The sequence below is a fragment of the Plodia interpunctella genome, chromosome 16 (assembly GCF_027563975.2).
Source record: "Plodia interpunctella isolate USDA-ARS_2022_Savannah chromosome 16, ilPloInte3.2, whole genome shotgun sequence".
Taxonomy (NCBI): domain Eukaryota; kingdom Metazoa; phylum Arthropoda; class Insecta; order Lepidoptera; family Pyralidae; genus Plodia; species Plodia interpunctella.
Genome location: NC_071309.1, coordinates 1,955,416 through 1,969,007, shown reverse-complemented (window position 1 = coordinate 1,969,007; position 13,592 = coordinate 1,955,416). Strand labels below are relative to the sequence as shown.

General features: G+C 36.8%; 1 protein-coding gene across 3 annotated transcripts in view; it reads right to left on the bottom strand.

Annotated features, from left to right (window-relative positions):
• Nucleotides 1-428: 428 nt before the first annotated feature.
• nompC (no mechanoreceptor potential C) overlaps nt 429-13,592 on the bottom strand; it is a 38,777-nt gene continuing 25,613 nt past the window's right edge. Inside the window, exons 8-20 of one of the 3 annotated variants that reach the window (XM_064436483.1) lie at nt 12,251-12,349; nt 11,553-11,697; nt 10,944-11,101; nt 9,253-10,480; nt 8,273-8,472; nt 7,453-7,989; nt 6,951-7,157; nt 5,831-6,524; nt 5,585-5,680; nt 4,574-4,785; nt 3,340-3,468; nt 2,775-2,910; nt 429-2,112 (exon numbers count right to left, since the gene is read on the bottom strand). In XM_064436483.1, coding sequence (XP_064292553.1) covers nt 1,886-2,112; nt 2,775-2,910; nt 3,340-3,468; nt 4,574-4,785; nt 5,585-5,680; nt 5,831-6,524; nt 6,951-7,157; nt 7,453-7,989; nt 8,273-8,472; nt 9,253-10,480; nt 10,944-11,101; nt 11,553-11,697; nt 12,251-12,349 — 4,068 coding nt within the window. In that variant the 3' untranslated portion in view covers nt 429-1,885. Of the gene's footprint in view, nt 2,113-2,774; nt 2,911-3,339; nt 3,469-4,319; nt 4,538-4,573; nt 4,786-5,584; nt 5,681-5,830; nt 6,525-6,950; nt 7,158-7,452; nt 7,990-8,272; nt 8,473-9,252; nt 10,481-10,943; nt 11,102-11,552; nt 11,698-12,250; nt 12,350-13,592 lie in introns of all 3 variants that reach the window. The other 2 variants (XM_053756936.2, XM_053756935.2) reach the window with 2 other exon arrangements.

The following is a 13,592-nucleotide window of genomic DNA, read 5'->3' as shown; positions in this document are numbered from 1 at the left end:
TGTTCGATAAACATGAAAATTTCACTTTATCGAGCATGTAGTCATTTGTTTTCAGACGTTTGTCTTTTAATTTAGTGAGTTTCAGGCAAGTACCTTTTATAAACTTTGAGAAATCCTCGACTCCGAAATAGCTGGTATTCTTTCATCTGCTAGAAAAAAGCTGACGGTTACCAAACGGCTATACCTGCAGAAGTAATTATACAAACACAGCATACGAACACGCCCGATTAAATTATCTTTTAAATAAAAATAACTAGATCACAAATGGTTCAGCCGTTTGGGTGCTACGAGGCCACGGACAGACATACACACACACGTTAAACTTACAATTTCCCCTCCTTCTGTTGTCAGGGGTTAAAAAATTGCCAGCCCGTGTCGAAAAATGTATGCCAAGAAAAATGAAAAATAATTTATTTCTTCTTGTTTTTTAATAAAATCAAGTTGCTTATATTAACTTAAACAAATGCAATACTTGTACACAAATACAATACTTTATTTACAAAAATATTCGACTTACTTACTGTTATATATTTAAAATATATTCATTATGTCATAACAAAAAGATAAACACAACAATTATTTATTGATAATTAACATTGTTCACATGCTGTATGTTGAAATTAAAATTATTTCTGGAATTATACTTTTTTATATAAATACTGTTGCACCCCGGGGCAATTCCCGTGGGAATTTCGAGTGAATGTTTATGCCGGCTCCACACTATCGTCGAAAGCCGACGTGAATGCATAAACATTGCGTAGTTTGAGTATTATGCGTGCTTTTATATACTGCAATGAACAACCAGCAATGTATGCCAAATCCGTTAAAGTGGGGCGAAATGTTCTGACATAGTGTGGAACCGGCATTATATTTACATTCACATACACGGTGTGAAAATATAAAATTATAATTTTGGTATTATGCCTTTTTGGATAAAATATGAAATCTAATAAATATAATATGTTTTACTTTTTTAATACAAAAACTAGATTTTCGATAAATGTGTAAGAGCTACAAACTATGAGTACCTACGAGTACATCTACGATTGATGATTTATTTACATGCATGTTGCATTTACTCAATAGATAAGTATACTTACTGATAAATAAATAACTTTGTACATGTAATAATTTATTTGTTGACAATTAAATATAAAAAATATATAAAATAAAAATATTTTTACAAAAATGACTAGATAGTAACAACTCAACGGTCCACGGATGAAAGACGAAAAATTAAATTCATTACTTATCTAAATCTTACTTATGTATATAATTACTTATTTGCCTCAAAATATATATACTTATTGCTCTTTTATCCTTTCATTCGATTTTTCTTTTATTTATTACTGAAGGTAAATATTTTGCTGAAGAATGGCAAGTATGTATCAAAACACTTATAGATATGACTAGAAATGAAAATAACATTATAAAAGATAGGCACTAATTAAATTAAACGACGTAGGATAGACTAGCTTCCTAAATATGTATGTGTAAAAAATGTGACAACTCTTCCAAGACACAATTTTCTGTGCTCAGACCAATAGACGTTTCTCTATATTCAACTTAGATTTGAATGATATGAAGAGTAACACAATGGCACTTCAGACCTAATCACGTTTATTTGATTGAAGACAAGTGGGACCAGCCCTTTCATACGCCATTATAATTACATAAATAATGGTAAGAATCAGAAAGATGACAAGAAACTATGTTAAAGGCACTGATAGTCGCGTGGAATCTGAAATTTTGTTTACCTTACACATAGATATATATATATACATATATCATATATGTTCCTGTCGTTTCCACCGTGACAGTCTCATGACAATATCCCAAACTCTTCAAATATAGTTCTTCATGTCCAGATGTTTATTTTATTCCTTCACGGCGGGGCCGCAGCTACATTGTTAGGCACGATCTCCGAGGTATCATCGCCAGCGTCTGCCTCGTCCTCCTTCTGCACCAAGTCGTCAGGCTCGTCCCTCATGAGGGCCCGGTACTTCTTGGCGATGATCTCCCAGTCCACTACATTCTCAATGCGGGTGGTGTTGCTGAAGCTCAGCTGGGAGCCGAGAGGACTGAGGTGCACCACTGATAGACGCGTGGAATCTGCAACAATGTGTTTTATATTTAGAATTTTTATATAATTGCTATAAAACACACGTATCCTAACTGGCGTCATTAAGCCAGTAACTGCTGACATCAATATGGTGAATATGTGTGCCAGTGGTCAAATAAGAATGTCGGAGATCGTGAGATTTGCGGAAGAAATATTAGGAAAGTGGATTCCGGACTCTGATACTTACAACCGGGCAATCGATTAGTGAAAAATAAATTTGACTTACATTTTATACCCCGATCTACGTACCTACATTGTCTAATTTTTGTGTATGTCATACGTCGATTCTATACCGTGTATAAATAATAATAGTTATATTGATTGACTGAAATTATGAAGGTGTGAAAAACACACATTGTGCATTGGAAATATAAATATTACCCAAGTAAGTAAAATAAGATAAAATGTCACGATTTAACACTGGTGTGAAAGTGGTCTGAGCCGCGTGGCACATCGAGCCTTTACCCCAGTGTCAAAGGCGGGAAATGGTCTGTGAAGGCGGGTAAACATTTCCCTTCAAACTAGTGTGAAAGTTAGGAAGTTAATTACCAAAATTAATACTGGTATGTCTACTTTTTATTTTCTGGGAACATTCCAGATTCAAATTGGAGAAAGTCGTAGTGTATTTGCATTCTATTTCTAGATACTTTACCTTTAGGAACCACCTGCCCCCTCTTGACTTTGGACAGCCATTTGGCTCCAGCTTTGGACCGCGCGCTCATCTGATCCCCTCGCTGCAGACCTATCATGTGCACAAGGCTCGGCCGCTTCTTCTTGCTCATTCGTTCCTGTTGGAAATTGTTTACGGATCATATATTTGCACTCATTTTTGAGATATAAATTACTTAAAGTAAAATATATATACATAAACCACGTAAAGGCCAAAGCTTCATACAAATCAGGAGAGCTTTGTCTATTGCCCGATTTGGTAACAACTTTGTTTCTGAGTCTATAACGATATGATATGACTCAAATACGGTAGATCCCGCAGTCCATCACTACTTTCTGGAAACTCATTATTGTGTGAGAAAACTCTTGACCAAATAAGGAAATTTTTAACAACTATTTGGGTTAAGTGAAAAATAATTACCTAAGTTACAACCCAAGATTCGAGAAATCATAATTATAAAATATATAATTTGATAATTATCTATAAATTTTAACAATATTTTGCTAATTTGGCCTTGACTCATGGAGTGTAAAAATTCATACTATACCTTGCACTTTGCAATTATCCACATGAGCCACGTGGTGACCAAGTTTAGCGGCGCAGGCGCAGTGGTCGTCCTGTGCATGTTTCTGATCAATTTGGACAAGCCATACTTCCATTCTATATCTGATTGGGCCTGAAAATTTACATACTCATTGTACTGGTCTGATAAGTTTGTAAGGAGACTGTGCCAAACGGTGTTGAGTATTTATGTACAAAATAGTTTTATTCGCAGCATCAGTGGAAAAATCACGTAAGCTAGTGTAAATTTATGATCTTCGTATAACATCTCAGCTGTGAGAAGTTTATTGCTGAACATAGGCCTTTCTCATAACTGTTGGTTAACGATTTTGATCTTAATAAAAGTAAAAACATTCGAAATTAATTTGAACGTCTTTTTTCCAATAATGCTGTATTTTATTGTATCGTTTAATTTTTTTATTTATTTAACTCATCATTCCAAAACCGATATTATTTACAAAATGTATATGACCTCTTCAAACATGAAAGCAAGCGGTAGGAAATTATATACAAGTTTATGTATCTGAGAAAAATAGGTATTTTGTTCAATGTTTGGCATGTAATTTATTGTAGGTAGATTTTGTCGATTTCTTATAACAACCAACTTGTATGTGGTGGTTTATGTCAGTATGTACGTAAATAATTTACAAAATATACAAATAGTTTTCATGTTTAAATTTTGTCTGATGATTTTTTTTGTATGACAAAACTTTTTATTAATTATTTTATTTCAATTTAAAATTTACTCAACGAGTGCTTAAAATGAAGCGTGATACACTCTATTACCTGCATAATAATAAAAAAAAACACGTGATCAATGTCATACGCAATAATCAAATACCAAAAGTTGAAGATTTATTTTATAAAAACACACCCAATCGTTTAATTTATACTGTGGTATTATTTATATGTCATGTTCGGTGATTGCAATGCAGGCAGCGTACAAACGTGAGTCACGCTGATTACCTGGATCCTCTGGTACGTGTCTGACATCATAGCAATGAGCAGATTGATCAGAACAACCACGGACACCAGCATGTACGTCCCGAACACGACCTTGAACAAGTATTGGGTCCATTGCGGCTGGAGATTATCGTCTCTGTGGAGCCTGGTCTGGTCCGTCGTTGTCTGACCGAACACGGCGAAGAACAGCAGCTCGAACGACATGGGCGGGAGCATCGTCACTGCAATCAAAGGTATAAGTGACAACATGTAGTTACCTGTATGCGCTGATATGTATCCGACATCATCGCAATGAGGAGCGTTACGAGCACCACGTTTGACATCAGTAAGTACGCCCCGAAGACGAACTTGAACAGGTTCTGCGTCCAGGCGGGCCGGACGTTGGTGATGTAGTTCAGGTCGGACAAGGTGATCTGGCCGAAAAGGGCGAAGAACAATTTCTCGAACGCCTCGAACGATGACAACGACGCTAGAAGACAACACGCAAATGGACCAGGTTCTTTTTGAACATTAGTCGACATCAATTGTATAAGTAAGGATAGATCACAGATTTTACTCAGTCAAAGCCATTTAATTTAAATCATTCTAGGTAAATAAATATTTTCTAAAATTTCAATAAAAAAGTTGCATGATTTTTTCTGTAATCTAACCTCGGTTATAACATCTATCGAGACATCGACAGCGTGGTCGCGACGGTGGCGTCACATCGACGACAAACAGCCAGGTATTGGAAACATAAAGTGGGCACCTCAAGACACCACATGCGCAAATCAAACTTATTCTACCAATGCGTGATCCCTGCCACTCATTCCACTAAAACTAGGGTTTGTGTTGCGCAATGCATGTTCTGTGTCATCATACCTGTATTATGCCCATCCAAAGAAAGTAGAGACGAAAGTGAAGCAGAAGATGCATTGTGTGACAGATAATCTAACCATAGACACATTCTCGCTGCCATTGATGATTTCAAGCATTCATCAAAGACGGCCTAATTATGTGATAAGTATATATTGTATAGTACAGAGACCTAACATTCCACATTTATAGTGTTCAGCAGCCACATACTATGTCTATACAACGAATTATTTCCAATCAACGATGATAACATTCTCGATGCGGCGAAGAAGCCTAGAAGCGGATGCATGATGATAAACTGGAAAATAAAACTAAATAAACAGAACAAGCACATCGAGATCAAATGAAATCATCGTATGAGTGATATTTATGTAAGAGTTTCCTCATGTCTCCTCTCACTAACTCGGACTTACGTCCTGTCGGCCCTTGCTTCCTCCTGTACCACTCTACGGCGGTCGTGGTATTGGATAAGGTATCAGAAGTTCGCCGTTTTGTCCCTTGGTTATTATCTATCATAAGTATAATAAATATTGAGTATAAATAGTAAATAAAGTTGTATTAGATTATAATAGATATAGTGAAATGGAAAGTAAGAACAGAAACTTTGTGATGTGAACAGGAAAGACAGAGTAAATAAAAATTAAAGCAGAAAATCTTACCGTCTGAGAATAGTTTCCTTCTCATTTGCTTAGCATGGGTTATATCAGCCGGTTTTTCAATATTCCTGAATGGCTGGTTTAGAGCCACAATGTGCATTGAGAATCCAAAGACGAATATAGCGAGCACTGCAAGGAACCTGCCTAAATCCTTCATTAGATCCCCAATAATGATGGCCCAAGGTCCAAAGAGATGATGGAAAGATAGAAAATCTAATATTTGTACACAAGCTAGTAAAAAAGATAATGCAAAACATTGATTTCTGCAGTACATAAGAGTGGGCCAATACTTGGGCATCACGAAGATCCAGCCCACGACGTGAGTGGCCACTCCGATCATTCCGAGCAATAACACGGCCATTTTGATCCAACCGAGGCCTGATTTATCACTCGGATTGGTAAGTTCAAAAAGTAAAAGACCACTCAACCAAATGAGCAACACCACTTCGTACCATCGCGGTACTAAAGTATCTCTAAATATTGAATTATAAATAGGCATAATGGCTACTAACGCTAATAGTATCATGAGGTAAATATGTGAAGTTAAGTAGGACATGAACTTAATTATTGGAACCTTATTGTATTTATGGCCTAATGGAAGAGAAAACACCAGCCAAACTGGCGGACAAATTATGAATGCGACAAAGAGGAACATGATTTTGATGCCCGACCATTTGAGGCTCCCTCTCCAGAGTTCCTGTAACAAACCATTTGGAATGAAAATATTAGAACTCACTAGGGTAAAAATGGTCACTATTACTGTAACTTTTGGTGGATGCTGGTATGATATGATCTTCATTTGAATGAACATACCTAACCTACTCATAGTCGGGGAAATATGTAACATTAAGTTTTCTTGTTTTTTTTAATGCTATAAGTTGCCAACTCATATTATCTAAAATAAAGTTTTTATTTGATTAATTATTATTATTTATTAGTATGAGGTAACTCGCGTACTCGTTTGCCTACTATGTAATATTTAAAAAAAACATTAGTTAACAATTTTTACAAATATATTGTTAAAAAGAAAATATAAATGCTACCTGTTTCACCGCCTATGGATATACCACAATAACAACTCATATTCTCATGGTGCAAATGAAGCTATCTACCTAGTTTTTACCTGAAGATATCTCTGAACGACGGTGTGGGCGATGACCTCTTTCTGTTCGTTTTCAATTAAAACGTCCAGAAACTCAACATTCCTATTATCAGTGGCTGTGAGTATATGACCAGCTGAGTCAGCCCCAGCTGCCAGCGCTAATAATTCTGTGGCCATCGCCTCACATTGTTTACCCGCTGCTATAAGATCTTTGGCACGCTCCTTTTCCTGTTTTGGAACAAAGCAAATTAGCAAATTGAATTATTGATGAGAAATACCAAAATAATATGTATGTTCTTAACTTTATGGCTACATGTTTATGGTTTCATACATTTATTGTTTGAATAGGAAAACCAACCAGCTAAGTATAGAATAAATTACGTAAGTACGTTGAGGCTGAATATTGTGAAAACACACAATATTAATATACAAGCAGAAATAGTTAAATATGATATGATGGATGATATATGGTCTTAAAATCAACAGACACACTTAGGCCATCTAAAATGATGATTTATCTCACCTTAGTGGATAAATTGATGTATATATTCGAGAGTTTAGCTGCTGTATCCACGGGTGCTGGAGACACCAGAACAAATTCCTCGATCGGAATATTATTATGGTTTTTCGAACACACCATGAGATTGTAAACAAATCGTTTATCGTCCATAAGTGACTGCGTATCATGTTCCTTATGAAGTAGATATTCAAGGACGTCATTGTGATTTTCTGAAGCGGCGAACCAAATGGGTGCGCAGTTTAAATTGGTTTCACTCTTAGGTGACGCACCAGATTCACACAAAAGTTTAACAACATTCAAATGTCCGGCTTTGGCTGCACAATGTAAAGGAGTCCATCCGTTTTTGTCTGTGGCGTTTATTTCTGCCCCTTGACCAAGTAAAACCTCCACCATTTGATAGTGACCATGTGTCGATGCTATATGAAGGCCAGTTTTTCCGTGTCTGTCTGTGCTTTGTAACAGTTCAGCAGATCTGCTCAATAGTAATCCAACAATAGACATGTGTCCTCCAAAACATGCTAGATGTAGAGGATTGAAACCCTAAAAAAGATTTAGAATTTTAGAGCTTTCATGACTAATGTGTATGTGCTTTTGAACTTTGCATAGCATGTTGAGTGTTAAGTAGTAAAGTATAGTACTGTATCACTTTACATTGTCTTGAAGACTAACTGAAAACCGGTAAAAACCATTTATCAGGAAGCAATCTATAAATTTTGAATATGGCACCATATCCTATTTTCAAAGACACATTTTTCATGATCGAAATTCATGGAATTAAACAAATATCAACCGTAGCATCATCTATAACCACGTAATAACCTACATTTTCGTTAGTAGCCGCGTCAACTTGCACCCCGGAAGAGTTGAGCAGCAACCGCACAACGTTCTCGTTGCCGTTGTAGGCAGCCAGATGTAGCGGCGTCAGGCCGGACTCCGCGCCCACGACCGGCACCAGCGACGCGCCGGTCGGCGCTTCGGACTTCACCGTCCCGGGCACGTGCGACAGGAGCTCGCGTACCGTTTCTGTCACGTGGATCATAATCGTTATCCGTATCCATACTAGTATTATAAATGCGAAAGTCTGACTGTCTGTCTGTTTCGCTTTCTCGGCTAAACAGCTGGACCGATTTTGATGAAATTTGGTATGCATATACTAATATATAATTAACAGTAAAATAACTCATACGGGCGAAGCCCCGCGAGCAAAAGCTAGTACTATAAGTACAGTATAAAACAAAGTCGGTGTGTGGTTTCGCCCTAGAATAGGACCACTCCATATCCTCCTATGGTTGTCGTACGAGGCGACTAAAAGGCACAAAGTCTTAACAATTGATAGGCATCATTGGCATTCCCAAAGAGGGTTGACGTCAGGCGGGCGGCGGGTTGTAATACCATAGCCGAATCTTCCAAATTTAATGGCATTTTTTTTACGATAATGATAATGATAAATAAATATCAACATGAATGTCCCAATAAACTAGATATCCATGGCTTATTAAAGTTGCCACAATATAATTAATTAACATTTTATTGCACCAGAATGAGTACCTACTTACAATATAAATATAGGTTGATACAATTACATTGTTGGCGTTATCACTAAAGCAATTTCCTACAGGAAATTGACTAAAGAAAACAAAACAGGTAGGTAGGTAGATAAACAAGATATTTAAAATAAGTGTAATACTTTGAATAAATCTATATTATATGTTTTAATTGTAAAGAAACTACCAACAACCACAGATTTTTTGTTATAAGTTATTGCAGAGATAGTGGCAAAATATTGTAATAAAATATTCATACCTGCTTGTCCATAATAAGCTGCTATGTGTAAAGGCGTGAGACCCAATTTTTTACTAGAAATTCTTAAAGTGTTTGTAGATCTCATCACATCTAACACATTAGTGTGTCCATGTTCAGCTGCGAGATGAACAGCTGTAAGTCCAGCCTTATTTTCATCTGTACAAGACGCACCAGCTCTTACTAAAACCCTGACAACGTCCGCATGGCCGCCTTCAGCAGCCAATTGCAAAGGTGTAGAATCATTCAATTTATTCCTAGCAGATATCACACCGGTCCTATCAAATTTCATTAATTCTTCAATCACTTTCACGGAACCCTGCATAGCAGCTATGTGCGCACACGTATTCCCATCTCTCGTTGTAGCCATGACCAGATTAGGATGCTGTTGTAGAAATAACTGTACCACTTCAGAATAATTATTTTGCGCTGCTGCGTGTATTGGCTTTTGTCCCAATTCATCCGTAGCATCAATATTAGCTCCCAGTTCTAACAATAGTTTACAAACTTCGATCTGCCCACTGGCCGCTGATAAATGTAAGGGCGTTTGCTTCTTCAAAGTAAGAACATCAGTCATAGCGTTATGATCTCTTATTAAAAATTTAACTAAATGTGCGTATCCATTCATAGCAGCTAAATGAAGGGCTGTTCTACCATTTCTTGCTTTAGAATTAATAAACGCTTTATTTGTAAGTAAGGCATCGCATACTTGGAGATAGCCATGTTCGGCGGCCAAATGTAACGCTGACCGTCCTTCTACATCAAACACGTCAACTCTGGCATGGTTATTTAGAAGCGTATTCACGAGTTCCATATGTCCTCTATTACATGCAATAAGTAAAGGAGTCCATCCGATAGAATTTTGTTTGTTTAACGCTCTGCCAACATCGGCTGAAGACATATGCGTTATCATTTCGGTCATCACATCATTATTACCAGCAATAGCGCAGAAATGAAATGCAGTTTCATGGTTATGTTTCGTTATTAAAGTAACATCAGCTCCGTTTTCTATTAAACATTTGACTACTTGTCTGTCGGCTGAAGCTATTTTCACTTCTTCTGACGTAATTTTGCATGCATAATGTAAGGCACTGGCACCATCCTCGTCGACGGCGTCAATGTATGAAGTCGAAACGCTTTCTCCTTTATGATCTTTAACAAATTCAATCAAATGTCTCACGACATCGGGTTTACATCCGCGGCATGCTAAATGTAATGGCGTTTCTCCAGTCTGGAAGTAACAATTAATAATAAATTAATTAATTCACCACAAATGAATTAAATAAGTATCAACAATATAAAAATACTGGTTGATTTACATACAAGTATAGTTACATATTACATTTGTGTTATTTATTAGAAAAATAAATTCTGTAAGGTTTTGAGATAACAAATATATTGTATATTTCACTAGGATTATAAACAATTTTATTAATTTTGTTTCTTTTTCTTGTTCCATCATGTCATCATCATATCTACAGATAACAAATATTGCTCTTTGGGTTGTGACAGGTCTTTTGTCTTTATTTTAAATACACATATACCTATTAGGCAGTCTCAGTAACTCAGCATCTGGACTCATGCCTCTTATAAATTTCCTCTTAGACCTAGCTAGAAGAATAAGACTTAGAAATAGAAGCAGCGCGAAAATGACAAGGTTCAGGTTAACCTAGAACCATGTCACATTAATTTACCTTAGTTTTCCTCAAGGGATCTCCACCATCGTCCAGAAGCAGCGCGAGTGTGACAAGGTTCCCGAACTTGGCGGCCACGTGCACGGGAGTCATACCATCCTCGGTTGCTTTGTTTGGGCCAGCTCCCGACTTCAGCAACATTAACGCGCATTTGTCACCTGAAGTTTACATTTTTAGATTGTTTATGCAATATGTTACAAAATAATGAAGTTGTTGAAATAAGAGAGTTCAATCAACACTCTTGTATTTAAGAAAAAATTTAAATCGTAAACTGTACTGTGTCTTTAACTTAGTCAAAAGTTGCTTAAATACTGAATAATTTGTGGTCGTCCAAATCAAAAGGGACCTTATGGCGGCTAGCAATTACGTCTTTATTTAGTGCTAGCCGCCATAAGGTCCCTTTTGATTTGGACGACCACATTTGTTTTCATACCCTTTGAAGAACTTCATTTGTAGTTACTAAAGAAAAAACTATGATAGATAACCATTTTATAGTTAAACAACGACACTCACTAGCACGAGCACCGCCGATGTAGATAATAATCCATTTTAGCTTTTATTAAATAGTAATTTAAAAGGTTAGTAGTTTTCGGATCGGTTTTTACTTACCATCAGGAATTCTGGCCGCAATATGTAAGGGGGTTTCCCTCTGCTTGCCACCTCGTATGTGGACGTCAGCCCCATACCCAAGTAACGTCTCCACCACTGCCGGTTTACACGACTCGACAGCTATATGAAGCGCTGTGTAGTTATCCTGAAAGAAATGCCTCGATTTATTATATTCATTTTAATTTGTATCAGTATGATTTTTTGGTCAACATTGTCAACAATATTATGGGACTGGGAATGGGACAAAGTAATAAATTCTTGTAATACCTAGTTGCGTTGTGTTCAACCGAAATTGAATAAAATCGTCAGAATAGAAATCGCGACTGGGTTTTTGGGGGAAGGATGAATTTGAAACTAAACAGATCGCCAACATTTGGCGATCTGTTTGCCTGTTTCATAGTTTGGAGCTACTTGTAAGGCAATTTCTTCCTCCTCTATACCGGTATGGGAAATAAGAACATAGAATCTGCCAGCTGCTTCTTATTTCGCTCAGATTGTAAAAGTCAATCAAGGAAAAGGACTATAAATATGATTTTTTTCTCATAGTCGATGCATGAGTAAACTGTTACCGACTATTTAATGTCAATTCCATCAATAAGCCCACCGTACATTAAAACGTTGCCTTCGAGTTTCGCAACGCTCTACTCTGTAAGACATGATAATGTATCTGCAAGGAAACAACCAAGATTGGAACTTACATTAGTGGTCACATCCACACTCTCCCCTTTCTGCAGCAGCGTATTGATGATGCCCACGTGACCGTACCTTGCCGCTGTGTGTATGCTTCGAGCTCCATCCTGAACACAAGAGTTTTATGACTAGAATAGTATTAAGTACACAAGTGAAAATTAAAGTAAGCAGAGCATCAGCCTACCAGAATTAATTGCAAATTCGCCCTTTTTACCGCGGCATAAATATTAATTTAGGGTAACTGGACATGCGTTGACTACTTGAGCCCCAATAATAATTTAAACATGACAAAGTGAATTAGATTTATATTTCTTTTAGCTTTCGCTATCGATATTTAGGTACCTAAGTAATATTTTACGTTGCCCGTGCCGAGGTAGAAGCCGAGCTGGCGGCTTTAGTGTGACAAAATAGTGGGCCAGAGAGTCAGTTATGGTGTCGACTAAATATCAATGATTGCTCATATATGAATAGGTAATAGGTATGTATTACTGCAGCACATAAAGGCATGTTGCGTGTTTTTTTCTTTCTATGTATATACCCTTTAAATTACGTGAGCCATTTTTTTATATGTCTCAGTTGATGGATATATTTTTTTACCCATCCATATGAGAGTACCCACCTATGTTTTGTTACAACAGAATTTTAATACTTAATTAAAATAGTTGACTAAAGTAGTACAAACATGACGCTTAACATACCTACATATGTACACCTAATTTATGAGTTAAGTGGGAACATAAAATTTCCATTTCCGTTTGCCCAAGGACGGGGGCTACCGGGCCGGACTTGATTAAAGAAATGCACAGGTACCTAACTACCTACCTAAGCGAAATCTGCCAGTCAGACCTTGACCTATTCACTAATTTTGAGTAGATTAGTAGAAAAACAATTTAGTTAAGCCTATTCATAAATAAATCCATCCTCAACTTTAAGCTCCAGATAATTTATTGAGTACGTATGGACATGGTAAATAGGTACTATTACTTATGTCCATTGAGAGACGCTGTATGAGCTCTAATTCCTTTTAATGTATTTTTGGATGGTAAGATATATTGTTTTTATCTTATTGGGCATACGGATTTTGGTTGGAGATTAGACAGACACTTTTCTTGAAAAGCATCATCGCGCAGATTAGAGATGCTAAGGGAGGGGTTGCCGCCATCTTACTCTCGAAAATGTACTTGTACTTATATATATAAGATATATATGTAAGAGCTATCATACGCAGTTTGTCATACGTGGTCCTCTCGTTTTTGGGTGTGATAAGGTGCAAATCGTACGTCCTTACGTTATTTTGCTAACGGAACGTCTTTTTGACCGAACGAACGAATGCTGCAACGAAAATGATCG